The sequence below is a fragment of the Caretta caretta genome, chromosome 13 (assembly GCF_965140235.1).
Source record: "Caretta caretta isolate rCarCar2 chromosome 13, rCarCar1.hap1, whole genome shotgun sequence".
NCBI lineage: Eukaryota > Metazoa > Chordata > Testudines > Cheloniidae > Caretta > Caretta caretta.
In genome coordinates, this window is record NC_134218.1 from 6,677,132 (window position 1) to 6,692,240 (window position 15,109).

Genomic DNA, 15,109 nt, shown 5'->3' on the forward strand with positions numbered 1-15,109 from the left:
AATTATATTTTTATACTTCGTTTTACAGAGTTTATTCGCCTTTCTATTTTCCTCACTAGGATTTAACTTCCATGTTTTAAAGGATACCTTTTTGTCTCTCACTGCTTCTTTTACTTTGTTGTTTAGGCATGGTGGCACTTTTTTAGTTCTCTTACTATGTTGTTTTAATTTGTGGTATACATTTAAGTTGAGCCTCTATTATGGTGTCTTTAAAAAGTTTCCATGCATCTTGAAGGGATTTCACTTTTGGCGCTGTACCTTTTAATTTCTGTTTAACTAACTTCGTCATTTTTGTGTAGTCCCCGTTTTTGAAATTAAGTGCTGTAGTGTTGAGCCTCTATCATGTTTTCCTTACAACAGGGATGTTAAATTTAATTTTATTATGGTCACTATTACCAAGTGGTCCAGCTATATTCACCTCTTGGACCAGATCCTGTGCTCCACTTAGGACTAAATCAAGAATTGCCTCTCCTCTTGTGGGTTCCAGGACTAGCTGCTCCAAGAAGCAGTCATTTAAGGTGTCAGGAAACTTTATCTCTGCATCCCGTCCTGAGGTGACATGTACCCAATCAATATGGGGGCAGTTGAAATCCCCCATTATTATTGAGTTTTTAAAAATTTTATAGCCTCCCTAATCTCCCTGCGCAACCATTTACCTCCATATCAGCAACATATCGTAGTTTAAAGGAAAGCAGCAAGAAAGAACAAACGTGGAGTCTGTCTCCATAATAGAGGAGTGTGTCCTTGTGTGTCCATGACAAGCTGCAGCAACTCTGGGAACAAAATGGCTGCTGTCTCTGACTACTGTCAGAGTTCTTAGCAAAGTAAAGATGTTGTATGCAGTAGACAAAGTCACCATAATTTGGTATTCGTGTAAACCACTGCAGACAAGATGAACCACTTCCAGCGCCATTCCAGAAAGTGTTCTTGGGACTTGTTGTTGACAATAATATTTAACAATGGATCAATTTCCTAATGTGGATGGAACTTTTAAGAAAGCTCATTCTGGTCCAGGTGCAATGAAGGTGCACCAGCTCTGTGTTGAGAAAATGTGTTGAGAATGTTCTTGTTCCTAATGCAACCACATCTGTAATAGTCAATAATGGAGTATAATTAGAGAGATTAGAATAAACTGTGCAGTGGTATATTAAGTATGAAAAATATCTCCAGGATGCCTTGCTCTGAAAGTTTATAACCTACTCCAAGAACCCATCATGTTTTGACATATTATATTTATATGAATCTAAGATAACTTGCAAATTTAGTGTGTTCCCTCTATCCTGATATTTGCAGATATTCCAAATTTCTTGACAGCTCTTTTCTCCTCTAGGCACCACTAGCCACATGGTCTTGAGTCCCCAAACTAGTCTAGGTGCCTATAAAGTGTCTTTCTGTTGTGGCCTTGCAATATGGTGTGGTGAAGCTACCTCACGCTCATGACTGCATCTAGACATCACCATGTTAAGGTGGGACTGATTGGCACAGTGTTGCAGCATTGTGTCCCATTGGCAGGCCTTAGTCCAGTTCTTACTGATTTATCAGCTTGTTTGAAAAATGCTTCTAAACACCTTTTGATCCTCTTAGTGCTCACTGAAGGTGAGTTTTTTCAGAAGCTGTCAGCACTCGCCTCGGAAGGCTCCCATTGACTTTAATGGTCAGGTTTTTTTTAATGGCCAATTTTTAAGGCAACACTAAGCATTTTTGCAAGTCTTCCCCCCCCTAAATGGGACTAATGAGTTAATTCCTCTGTAAATGAAGATTTTTTTGCATCTTTTTTTTCTCCCCAGGACAGCGAACTTTTGACCTTTAATATCTCCCAGCATCAGTCATGGTGGAGTGAAAATGGCCCTGGCTGCATAAGGAAGGAGGCGTCCATGGCTGGCATAAAGGGATTGGACAGCCATTCTTACATCTCTGTGATTGGTTGTGCTCTAGAGTATCAGTACATTGAGGTCATGCACAGCTCGGTCCAAATTCTGGTAGCGGTGAGTACTTCTGGTCTCCAACAAAGAGTAAAACCATCCAAGTAGAATGTTAGTAGGTAGCACAAAGGGAATGGTTGTTTTTTAACTCCGTGTTCTCTCCTAAATATCTACAAGACATTTTTTTAAAAATAGAAATCAACACCAGCAGCCTAGCACTTACCATAACAAGCCACGTACCTCTACAATAACAAATCAATGACTGGGGAAGGGAAACACATTTTGGTAAGGAAAGTGACCTAGCTTTTTGTATTTCCAATAGTCGCTTGTGATATTTGAGGGGTATGTGTGTGTGTGCGTGTGTGAGCTGACAGAAAGGATTTGGGGAGGGGAGATCTGTGTTTCCCTTTGAAGATCATATCCTCCTTCAGAAAACAAAACAACTGTTGATAGATCCAGAAAGCAGCACGTTTTATTCCTGCTGACACCAATGATTTGTATTAAGTTTCATCAAACATTGCCTCATTGGAGTCTTTCACAGGCATTTTTAAAATATACTGCAGGAATGCGTTGTCCTTAATGTTCCCTATTAATTAATTGTTTCTCATTTGCATGTGAAATTAATTGAAACAAAAGGTCCATTATCATCTTTATTTCCACTGGTGCTCACGCATTTTGTAGTTGCATCACATCTTTTTAATCTGCTTTGCTTTTTTAGTTTAGTGGCTTTAAATACATACGGGTTCTACTCCAGCTGGGAACTGTGCTTTAACCCATTGGGGGGGCTTCAAATGACAGGTTTGACTGCACCTGACATTGGCTTGTATGCATGAGAAAGGAGGATGTGAGAAATGTTACTGCATTCGTGCTGGAACACAGTGCATACTTCAAGGGAATATGGCCCTTTTATGAAGGACTGTTAGTCTGAATGTTACTCGTGGGTGTTTTACTGCTCAGTGTTCTCATGGTAGTTCCCAGCCCTGCCATAAAGAAAACCAAAGCTTTGTTTCTTAGTTTATTGTTTTCCAAGCTAACCAATGATAGGTGTGCTCTGGAGGCTGAATGTTGAACCCTTGAGAGAGTAGAAGTGTCATACCTCACTTAATAGCATTCCCTCTGGCTGACTAAAGAAACATCAAAGTCCTCCCAGTGGGCAGACTTAAGGGGAAGGGCTCAGTCAACAAATGGCAGGACCTGGACCTATGTTATGCTTAGGACTGGCTCTGGTTTTATAGAATCCTGATAACTTAGGCATGAGGCCCCAAGATAGATTGCTGCAACAAAACACAGCAGGCAGGGTTACAACCCCTGCCTCTGGGCTGGGTATACTGATACTTCTTAACTTTTTTTTACAGGCACTGCAAGTTCATGTAGTGATTTGTAAATGCGTAAGGCAGCATGGGTTCAGAGTGAGTGTTCTCAGCTTGCGAGATGGAGAGAGGAAATTGATTGAGGCTGGGCAAGAAATTAATGGGTTTGGGGCAAATATTTATAAGTTGTTTCCCCCATTCCCTCCTCGGGATGTAAACCATAGAAGATTCCTATCCTACTTTTGTGCATCCTGGGCCCTGACACTGGGATATAAGCTCAAGCACGCGTGTGTACAGAAGTCCCTACAGTTCCTGTTCGGGATTTCCTGATGTATATGGTGAGTTTCTGTAAAAGGGACATACCTTTCCTGTAGTAAAGGTGGAATGTTAAAGCGCCAGGCCTATATCTCCCTTAAGTGCTCATATAATCTTACTGGACATTAGACAGATTTCCCTTGCAGACAGAGCAGAAAGGAAACCTTAAAGGGCTTTTCATTATTTCAATCAGGCCCTGCCTGAAAATAGCCAACTACTGCTAGTCCTTTCCCTGTTTAGTCTCTGAGGACCAAACTCTTTGATCCTTGCCAATAGTTTTGCTATTCTCTTTATCTCATTTTCAGGCAGATTTTATTATAAGCTGCTGTCCCTCCCAGAATGCTTTGCAGGCCTCAGTGCTGCAGACAGACAGTAAATATTTTTTTTTGTATTATTGATCATGTCTCCCGAAGAACAGGGAGATGCAGCAAAGGCTCTGACCTCGTTCCCTCCTTGTCTGTCAGGCATCTATGAGCAATTGAATGCTCAGTACCTCAAAGCAGTGGGGTGAGGGATGCAAAGCCTCCTCTCCTGTGTTTCTGGGTTTTGTTCAGCAGCTTTAAAATTATCTGTTTCAGCTTCAGTGTTATGAAATTGATATCTTGTTAACAAATAAGACGTGACCACGTGTCCAATCCTCCAGAGATAATTATTCCTCAGGAGCACTGAGGCACAGTAACATTGCTGTGTGCTCCCCCGGAGGGAAGGTTGATTCATCCCAGAAAACATCCCCCCTCATTAAATTTGACCTTATTATGAAAAAAAAAATGTTCCGTGCAAACCAGTGGGCTGTAATAGCAGCTGTGGAGCTGCCCTGAGCCCTGCTCACAGGATAAAAAGGTCAAATCCCCTGTGTAGCTGCTCTTCATAAACCCCATCTTTACTCGGGATGAATTTCACCCAGGCTGAGTGAATGCCATAGAAGCGTTCCTGAATGGCTCTGCTAATGCACTATGTCCCTGACTCCTGACTGTGTCACCCAGCTCTTCCAATCCCGGGCCTCTGTTGGGGGGGAACCATCAAAGACCTGATTCTGATCTCATTTGTGGCAAATTCTGCTGGGCGAACTCCATGATGTTAATAGAGTGGCTTCTAACTTTATCCGGAGTGAATGAGGTCAGCATCCACACCAAAGACTGTCAGTTGTGATTGTTTCTTCATCTACACAAATATCTGTTAGGGCCTAATTTAAGAATCCATCAGACTCCTTTTCAAATGTCATTCAGTCAGGATTTGAAGCCATGTCTCTTGAAAGTGAAAAGGGCGTAGATACTATCATGACAGAACCAATACTGGATTATATGACAGAAAAGTGGGGCTATACCTTTAATCCCAACCAACCCACTGAAATACACCAGAACAAAGGACATTGTGAAGGGACATAGTGGAGAGAGATGCTTAATGGAAGCATACATCTTAAGCAGTGACTGTATACTGACATAGGCAGGTTAGTTCATTTACCATCAGTGTGCTGCCTGCCTATACCAACCCCAACAAAAAATGCAGCAGAAATAATTTTTATCCTACTTATCTGCAAAAGAAAATTTGCTTTGTTTTCCAATTTAGCAAATGTCCACAGTACAACTCCCCAACTTGCCAGGCAGAAGTTGGAGGTTCATTTTCTGTTTTAAATACCTGGCCTAATTTTGATCTGTCCATATGGCAGCGGGGAGGGATGGGCTTTTTCCAAAGGTCCATGGCATGGGATGGAGGCTGGAAATGTCTCCTAACAGAGAGAATTTTCAGCCTGCCTGTCCGCTGCTTTCATTCAAAATGACAGCTTGGAAGGTTCCCAAGAAAATGGCAAAGCAAAGGTTGACAGCAGATGTTACAGTGAAAAGCAAGTCAAGACATGTTTTGCTGTTGGCATGTGTTACATTTTTGCTGATAATAATTGCATCCTGAGAGCAAAAAAGGTCAGAAAATCAAACTCTGTTGGTTGTCGCTTTGGATATCTGATCACAATCCCTTTTTCTCCAGCCAGCAAGAGCTTTCCGGAAACTCAAGAAGGATCGAGAAATTAATGTCTTCCCTCTTCCCTCCTACCTCCCCCAGCCCATATTTGTGAGAGGGCAAACATGCTCAACTCACTCTCAAGCTAGAAATGAAACCTACAGTACTTCTGTCTCATGGAGAAAAGTAATGGGGACTTAGCAGAGACTCTGTGCTCTGCTGCTCTTGTCACAAGCAAGGATGAAAGGGAGGGTTTGAATGTAGCTTTGAATAGTTCATGCCCCTAGGGCAGAACTTTGCAAAGGGGGGTGGGGTGAGGCTTGCTCTAGTTTTCCAGCTTCATTGGGCATTCTACCCTCCCTTGTCTTTCCTCCTGCTCCTTGTAGTCTATGATAAATTTGAGTTACTACTTTTACAAATAACAGGTTCATTACTCAAATGGCTACTTAAGAAAATTTTATTCGGGTTGAATTTGAGATTAGGTCTCCCTGTGTATCCAACCAAACATTTTAATCAAGAACCATGCTCATCCACAGGTGAAAAATACTGAGCAAATAAATGGGTATAAAGAATAGAGCAATCCACAAAGCGGATGTATTCAGAACATCATGGACTGATGAAAACAAAGACAGAATTGATCAGTAAGCACGTCACCCTAAGTGGTAATGACAGTGGTGGCTGTTGCTTACTACTTCATTCTGATGAACCACTGGTCAGCATCCATGCATTGGTTTTTATACCCTTTTTTTACACATCAGCATATGCATGACCATATTTAATTTGATCTCAGTCCTCTCTCCAAATGTGGCTATCCAGGTAACCTTAACTGGGATTCTGAATGTTGACATTGCTATTTGCATCAGTATTTTGATCAGTATTTCCAGTGTGTCAAGGTAGATAGCTGCAAGGGTACATGTTACTCAAAAAAAAAAAACCCCTAAAATTCCATTAAGCCTGCATTATTTTGTTCCTTTCAGTTGTTTATGAAAATGCTCTTATTGCTAAAGATTATAACCCGAGGTCACTTACTTATGCTAAGTCTTATGCTAACAAACTCTTAACTGCTAGGCCTCTGTGATGGGGTGTATCAACCCCGCACCCACGAAGGAGGAGGAGCATCTGTTGGCAACGCTGGCCCTGTCAATCATATCAGGGTGGAATAAGGGCTAGGAAGCAGGAAATTCCTAGCAGTTGCTGGGCAGCTTTGGGAGAGAGCAGATGGTGTCTGTCTTGCTCCCAAGGGAGACTCTGGGAAGCCTTCAGGGGAGACACTCTCAGGAGGGTCATTTACCATCCCCCTCTCCTCTCCTCCCCATGCCTATCAGGAGACAATAAATCTCAAACACTGGCCAGGTCGGATAGGATTGGCAAGCCCCAAAGAGAGCCATCAGGCAGTTGGTGCCACTACCCTCTACCCCTTAGGGGATTACAGAATCTGAGCATATAAAAAAGGGACTAGGAGAGTGGGAACCAAGAGCCCCATCCCCTTCAAACACAGGTGGGATATTTAACTCAATTGGTATCACAAAGACCTATACTTAGGAAGATGGGGATGGCCTGTGGATTTTTCAGTGCTTGTACAGCAGGAGGCACCCATCAGCAGCCCAGGACTGGTGACAGCCTTGCTTAGGCCTTAGTCTAGTGCCAAGCCTACCTTAATGATCTCCTACTTGTGTTTCGGCAATACTGGCATCACTCAACGCAAATTGCACACTGTGAATAAAATAAGCTTGTCTTATAACCTCTACAGGATTAGGTTAGGGCGTCCCTGCTCCATCCATTTGTCTTTGGTAACGGACTTTCACAATGAAAGAAGCAGATGCGTGGGACAACCGAGGTGCATCATTCCTTCTGCTCTGCAGCCTGTTGTTTCCCAGGCTGTTTGACTGGCTGATTGAACCCACCTGGCTATGACATGTGTTCCTAATAAAAGGCTTAATTGGATACTTGCATGCCTTGGAGGAAGCTGGTACTGAGGTTATCTGGGGAAACAGCAGCAGAGGCTAAAGAACAAGAGCATTCTTGGTGGACTTAGAGCAATAGCTTAGTGTCATTTTACATCACTTACCCCCCCCCCCCAGGGTAACTTGCAAAGGCCTAAGAATGATCAGTATCTCACTGGGGCAAAGAGGATTCAAAACCCTTTCTGAGACTGGCAAAGGTTGAGGGCTGGGAATCACATTGGGTTACTGTATTAACCTTATACCGCTGCAGACGTTGGGTTTGAATTTCAGTTTGGGTCATAGTTGAACTGAGTTTTGTAGTCTCTGCTTGGTGACAGTCGCAGAGTGGGTATCATGCAGAGTCACAAAATCAACCACCCATTTAGGGCTGCAAATCATCTGCAGCATGGCTGGGGACTGTGAAGCTGGAGAGGAATTGCATTAGAAACATAGCGTTAGAAAGGAACACAAGGGTTATCTAGGCTAACCCCCAACTAGAGGCCCAGCTTAAGCAAAAACAACCCCTTGGATTTTATTGGTATAGGATTCTTGTACAACCGAAAAGCACCCCCAAAGCGCTCTTGCTCTCTGGGCATGTTCCCTTCATGCAACTTAAAGCATTAAATGCCAAACAGCAGAACTGTTTAAAAGCACAAAGCAACAGAAGTAGTACTTCTGTCCTCAGAGCTTCCTAGCCTGAATTGCAGCTTCTCTCTTTCTCCCCTGAAGCTAGCCCTAAAAAGCTCCTATCCAGCTGACTAGGCTTAGCTAGATAGGAATACTTTCTGTTTGAGCCCATCTGTCATGCTTCCACCTTCTCCTCCTCCAAGTTTCTCCTCAATAAATACACATCAACTGTGAGGCTTACAAAGTTCAAAATAATAGTATCTGAAACCAAAACAATACTTTGTATTTCTTAAGAAAGTGTGCATCACCAGCCTAAGCAACCAGGTCATCTCATTGTAGCCTCTCCTTTTACTGTGTTTGTATCTATGGTATGTTAACATCTTGTCTGCCGTAGGCTGTGTTTAGAGTTGAGTGAAAATTGGAATTTCTGTCCCATGGGAAATTTGTTTTCATTCCAAAATAGGACACAAAGTTGAAATACTAAAATTTTTCACAGAATGAAAATTTTCGGTTTTGTAAATGGCAAAATGTTTTGTTAGTGCCTTTTTGGTCAAAATTAAAAATTTCAGTGTTCCCAAACTGAACCATTTAGTTTTGCTTTGCTGAACTGACTCAAAATGTTTCATTTCAAGTCATTCCATTTTACCATGGCTGGACTATATCTCTTATGATACAACTGGGGCCATGTGACTCCCGTGATGCACCACGCCGCTTCGTCAAAGGGGCAATTGTGTAGCATCATAGAACATGTAGTCCGGCCAGGGAGCCTGGCCCATAAGAGGATGGGGGCATCAGGCATCTAAATTACAACTCCTGTGAGACAAAGCACTACAATAGGAAAATGCAGTTTAATGTTGAACCTACTCAAAACTAAATGTTGTGTGTCAGGATCGGCAATCCCAAGTATTTTGAACTGACCTGAAACAAAATATTTTGTTTTGATTTTCCTGGAGGACATTTGAAAAATTTAGCAAAATCTTAATTTTTGCAAAAAAATTTTTTTGTTATTTTGCAGAAACTGCATTTTTCATCAAAAATAATTTAGAAGGAAAATTCCCAACATGTTCAAATTGTAACCATTTTGCGGAAGGAACATGGGTCTAGGTTCTGCTCTCGGTTACACTAGTGTGAATCCAGATTATACCAGAGAAATTAAGAGCAATATATGACCCATTGTCTTTTATTTATCAGTCAAACAGATGTTGTATTAATAAAGGTAAATGGGGCTGTGACACAGCATGTGATGGGAAGAAGTTACTAAATGGAGATCACCCCTATGAATTTTATGAAGAAAACTACTTTCAATCCTTTGCTACTTGGTCATCTGGGATGCTTTTTACTGTTTGCTTCCTTTAGGTTTTATAGGTGGTGAGAATGGGGCTCTTCTGCCTCACCTGGTTCCAATTTGAAGTGTGGAGCCTGAAAGCTTTCTATCACCCTGTCATTCTTGAGGCCATAATGAATCCTTGCCTCACTCCTCTCACACTTCTGCAGCTGCCAATCAGATGGGAGAGGGGGGATGAAAGCCCAGCTTCTTTTGAATGAGCTTGCTGAGTGGAAGCATTGTGAGAGGAACCATCCTCCAGAGACCTTGAGCCTGATGCTCTTCTCACTTACATTGGTATAAATCAGGAGTGCTCCATTTAAGTTACACCATTGTAAAACTGGTGCAAGTGGAGAATAAGATTCTGTGATTGCATCCTCTCTAGACATCTTTGTGTATGACACCTAGCACAATGGGGTCCTGGTCAATGACTAGGACACGTAGGTGCTATGCAAATACAGATAATTAATAATAATAAATCCAAGGTCTCCTGGAACTCAATTGCTTAATCTATATGGAAACAAGTGAGGTACTAAATTTTAGCATAAATAATTAGCTTACCCCAAAAGCTGTTACAACTGGTGGGGAGTTCAGCCTAACCCCATTAAAGGCACAGTCTCTCATGTGCCACTAAAATCACCATTGATTCTTGATTATTTTCATATTTCTTCCTCCCTCTGTCCTGAGTCTGCTCTTGAGATTTCCCTGTATACATCAACCTTGAAACATTTTCTCATGCAGGCAAACACCTTGATGGATGATGCTATAAAAGAAGCTAATAGATCAAAACTGTGTAAATTCTCTTCTTGCCTCTCCCTCCCCTCCCTGCTGAGGCAAAAATTAAATTTCAGCCAATCAGATCTATTCCAGTTGTAGCTGGAGGATGTTTTTGTTAGAGCCTTTACATGTTTCACAACAACTGAACCATTTTTCTATTCTGCACCAAAGAAACATACAAACCGTTCCCTCTGTCCTTTTGTCCTGGTGCCTATTCACCGAGGGGTCTCACTCTCCTTGAATTTCTCTAGCATCAAAAGTACATGGTGGGGCTTTGTGTGCAAAGCTGCTCCACGGAATATGTTCTCTTTCCATTATTGTTACCATCCAGCGGGCCGCCTTTCTTTCTTTCTTTCTCCCCTGTTCGTCTTGAGGTGGCTTCAGTGGTGTTTAATCCACTGCTTTCCTTGGTTTTCAGATTGAAGAATGTACCCTGAAGGGCAAGGAACAATGTCTAATGGGAGAGTGTAATCTTTCATCTCTTTCTCTGTCACAGTCTAATGTGATTCTAGGGCTTGCGATAGACTGGGCTGAAGTGAGACCTAAGTGGCAGGTGAGCCTTCAGTTAGCATCCTACACAGGAGTGAAATACAGCCATAATCTTTGACCTCTCTCTTGAGGCTTGTGTGATGTAAATGAATGACTGCTAACCATGGTGGGTCTCCTGATGCAGAGGCTTGCCCACTGAATTCCCTCCCATCCTAATTATTTCACCCAACATTGTAAAGAGCCATGAGGTGAACTCTGGTGTCTTTAGGCTTTGTTCAGAGTGCCACACAAACGCCTTTCTACTAATTTGGAAATCCCAGAATTACAGTGATGTTCCTCCTAACAGCCAAAAGCCTGGGTATCTTAAAAGAATATGAACCGCTGGCAGTCCAGTTCATCACATTATTAAAAACAGGGCTATATGTCACACTAAGATTTTAATTCTTTCGAAAGATTTATATTCATTACATGTGAAATGGAATAAACCCATCCCCTAATTCTCAAGTTCAGTGAAGAAACCATTAGCAATGATCGGAGGGGCAGCCGTGTTAGTCTGGATCTGTAAAAGTGGCAAAGGTGCCACAGGACTCTTTGCCGAATTAGCAGTGAATCCACTTTAAAAGCTTTGAGCCTTTTGGAGTTAACTCAGCCCACGCTCAAGCGGACTCTCTCTCACTGAAAGCAGACTTGGTGATGGCAATTTTTATTTCAACTCTATTGGCTTTGTTTCATTCATAATTCATGCATGAAGCAAGACAGAGTGTAGATCCCAGGAGTTCACTTTATCCCCAAAGTGATAGGTTTAATTATAGCTTAGTTCAGGCAACATAAAAATGCAATACACATTTATATTGTATGTCCCTCCTCCCCCCGCTCCAGAAACTTCCCCCTTCCGGCTGAGCTGGGAGGCTAATATAACCTTTTTAGAGAAAACGGAAACAAGTAATTGAATAAACAGTAATTTATAATTGATGAAATCCATGCCACAAAGTCATGCATTATAAGGTCAAAGCAGAGTAAATTTGAAACACAAAGCAGGCTATGTTGAAACAAAGTAGAGTGGAAACCAGAAATAGAAAGATAACTCACGCTTCCAAGGATTTGGAATTAGGAGATCTGGTAAAGTTCACTTTGTCCACTGTTTTATTTGTTTTTGCCTTCTATATGGAGAAGGGGTGTTTTAGTGGGAGGGGGGAGGTAAACTTCTTTGCAAAGAAAACTTCCTAGCAGCCCTTATTGCTAGCTCAATACCTCTTAATTGTGGAACAAGTTTTTAGGAGGTTTAACTGGTTGGCCCTAGTGGCATGACTGATATTAAGCATTTATGTGAATTCTGCCTTTATGGTGCAAGATAATTCATCCTCATTCTTAATGCTGTTTTGGACCTCTCTGACATAGATGACAGAAGTAACAACTTTAGATCAGGTTTACCTGTATATTATATGGAGTATACAGACCATTAGGAATCAAGTTTGGCATAACTGTTAATCCAAAATTCACAGTTGGACAAGACCATGACAAGAGAAGACTGAGGGGGGACATAACAGTTTTCAAGTACATAAAAGGTTGTTAGAAGGAGGAGGGAGAAAAATTGTTCTTCGTAACCTCTGAGGATAGGACAAGAAGCAATGGGCTTAAATTGCAGCAAGAGAAGTTTAGGTTGGATATTGGGCAAAACTTCCTGTCAGAGTATTTAAGCACTGGAATAAATTGCCTAGGGAGGTTGTGGAATCTTCAGCACTGGGGATTTTTAAGAGCAGGTTAGACAAACACCTGTCAGGGATGATCTAGATAATACTTAGTCCAGCCTTGAGTGCAGGGGACTGGACTAGATGACCTCTCGAGGACCCTTCCAGTCCTATGATTCTATGATGGCAATGTATGAGGATTCAAGAAGACCTACCTGGAATCTCCTGTGAATCAGGATAAGCATTAGCTATGCAATACCCATTCCTGGATGTTTTAGTGAATGTCCAATGAGTTGGCTTTATCATTATTATTTTACACTGATCCCTATAAAATATTAAAGGCAGGATTTTCAAAGCCCACTGAGATCAGGCCCCGTATGGGTGGGTATGTATTTGTACTCTGAATCTGAACCTGGAATTACGTGAATGCACACACATCAGAGTTCTGTGTATGCAAACAGCCAGATAGACATCTAGCAAAGGTAAAATTTTCGCACACATGCATACAATATGAAGTGGGGGTGTGATTCCCAGTTCACATAGATATACTCGTGTTAGCTCTCACTGAGCTAACACACTAAAAATAGTAGTGTGGTCATGGTACACAGTAAGTGATGATATGGACTAGTGACCCTGGGTACAAACATGCCTGAACCCCCGGGTGTGTCCTCAGCATAGCTAGCCCAAGCTGCTGCTTGCCACTGCCGTGCAGTTGTGGCTACACCATATTTTTAGCACACTAGCTCAATAACAGCTAGCATGAACATATCTGTGTGAGCTAGGATTGTACCCCTAGCTCCATGTGTAGAAATATCCACAGAGATGGTAATAGCATGTGCAGATTAGAAATGCTCACACACTTTTCCATGAAGTCCTAGACATTTTGTGCTTTGAAAAATCAGGTCCTACATAATAATGCCCCATATGTACCTCTTATTATAGGATTTCAAAGTGCATCATATATCTATTAGTCAAGTCTCACATCACTCATGTGAAATCGATTTTCATTTGACTCCAGGTAATCATGTGACATACGTGACTTATTTATTATGTACATTTTAGAGACTGATAAACTTACACCAACTGTGATTGTCCACAGCCACACAGTGAGTCAATGTTACACCTAGAAATAGAACCCAGGGATCCTGGCTCGCTGCTGTAAGAGCCCAAGAGTCCAACCTCACCTCTAACATACTAAGAAATTAATAAATAAGTCTTCAGGTTCTTACCATCATTTCAAAGACACAGGAAGTTATAAAAATTTGCATCAAAGATGCTTATCTCTGTCACAGTGATTAAATTTTAAATACCTGTCCTTGCCCAATTGTATTGTGATGTTCAGCTTTAAGGCTCACGGATCAAGCGAACAATGGATGTTGATGCAAACTAGAAAACAGTGGGACACTTTGTCATCCTGACATTAGCTGGCCCTACTTCCTATCATTCCAGTTCTCTTTAGATCCTCAGTGGACAACAGACTGTAGGTCACTAATACCTAGGACTGGAGATCAGAGATGCTGGAATGAAAGAGGGAAGACATGAGAAATTAACAGACACAGCATGCTAAGGATAAGAGCATCATATTTTTTGTAAAAGTAGCTATTTCAATGAATCTAAATAAATATCTTCAAAGTATTTATCTTTAATCTGATGATCTCTTAATTTACTTATAAATATTTGCTTTGCTTAGATACTTTAGAATCTTAGCTCCTGGATAATTCACTGAAGTTCAGCCTGAGAAGAGGTAAATGATCTTTGGACCTTTGAGGAGAGGTAACAAAGGAGGATCTGCACCTTAATCACACATGAGTTCTCCGTTCTAGGGATTGACCAAGAGATCCTATCCATAGGATGGTGCCAGCACTCTGACTTCAGTCACCCAAAACTTGAAGAGCATGGACCAGTGACACACTAGAGGGACCAATGGGAGAATCTTGCATGGAGAAATGCTCATAAGTGATTTGGAGTGTAGTCCCACAAATAGCTTTTATTTGTCCCTTATCTAATAGCCATATATATTGCCTAATATAATAAAGGATTATGGCTTGCTGCCTTTATTCAGCACCATGGTCAGCTCCAGGTACATTTCTCTCCCTCAACAAATGCAAATTTAAACAAGTAAAACAAAACAAACACCCCCAAAACAAAAAAAGATATGTGTCTTTTTTTCCCCTGTTAACACAATACAAACAAAGAAAAGCAATCGGAAGAAAACACTTATTCATTCTTCTTCTCTCCTATGCCTGTAGAGAGCAGAGGCACCACTTAAACAGGTAACTCTCTAAAAGCTCGCCATGCATAATTAGTTTTGTATGTGGTGTGGTTTTGTGATTGCCATTGCAACTGATTGGCTTCTTTTCTGAGTAAAGTCAACTGTAGTTAATGGAGACTAAGGGGTAAAGTAGCCCTCTCTTGGAAACTACGCAGCAGGAAAATGAGTGATGAAAGCTGTCTCTCCATCACGGCAGTGCTGGACTGTACCCCCATGGAACGAGTCATGGCTCAGGAGAGCAAACTGATGATTCTGTTGTTGCATTTAACTTTTAATAGGAAGTTTAAAAGAAATAGAAGGTTTGGTGGTGCTGTAAAAATTACTTAGTTTCCTCCAGCTAAGGTGTTTCTTGTCTTCAGAGAGCTGCAGCACACAAGCAAGTCTTATAATCCCTCAATAGAAATCTCATTATTCTGCCTTTGTTTTCTGGTGTGATGTATTTTTCTGTCATATTAAAAATGAATGAATTCCACTTTCTGAGTCCTCTCA

General features: G+C 41.5%; 1 protein-coding gene across 4 annotated transcripts in view; it reads left to right on the top strand.

The window, feature by feature from the left end:
* Positions 1 to 15,109, top strand: part of NKAIN4 (sodium/potassium transporting ATPase interacting 4) — an 81,517-nt gene that overhangs the window by 54,563 nt on the left and 11,845 nt on the right. For 2 of the 4 annotated variants that reach the window (XM_048820285.2, XM_048820287.2), the window contains exon 4: positions 1,788 to 1,985. In XM_048820285.2, coding sequence (XP_048676242.2) covers positions 1,788 to 1,985 — 198 coding nt within the window. Of the gene's footprint in view, positions 1 to 1,787; positions 1,986 to 3,277; positions 3,578 to 14,038; positions 15,098 to 15,109 lie in introns of those variants that run through there. The other 2 variants (XM_048820288.2, XM_048820284.2) reach the window with 2 other exon arrangements.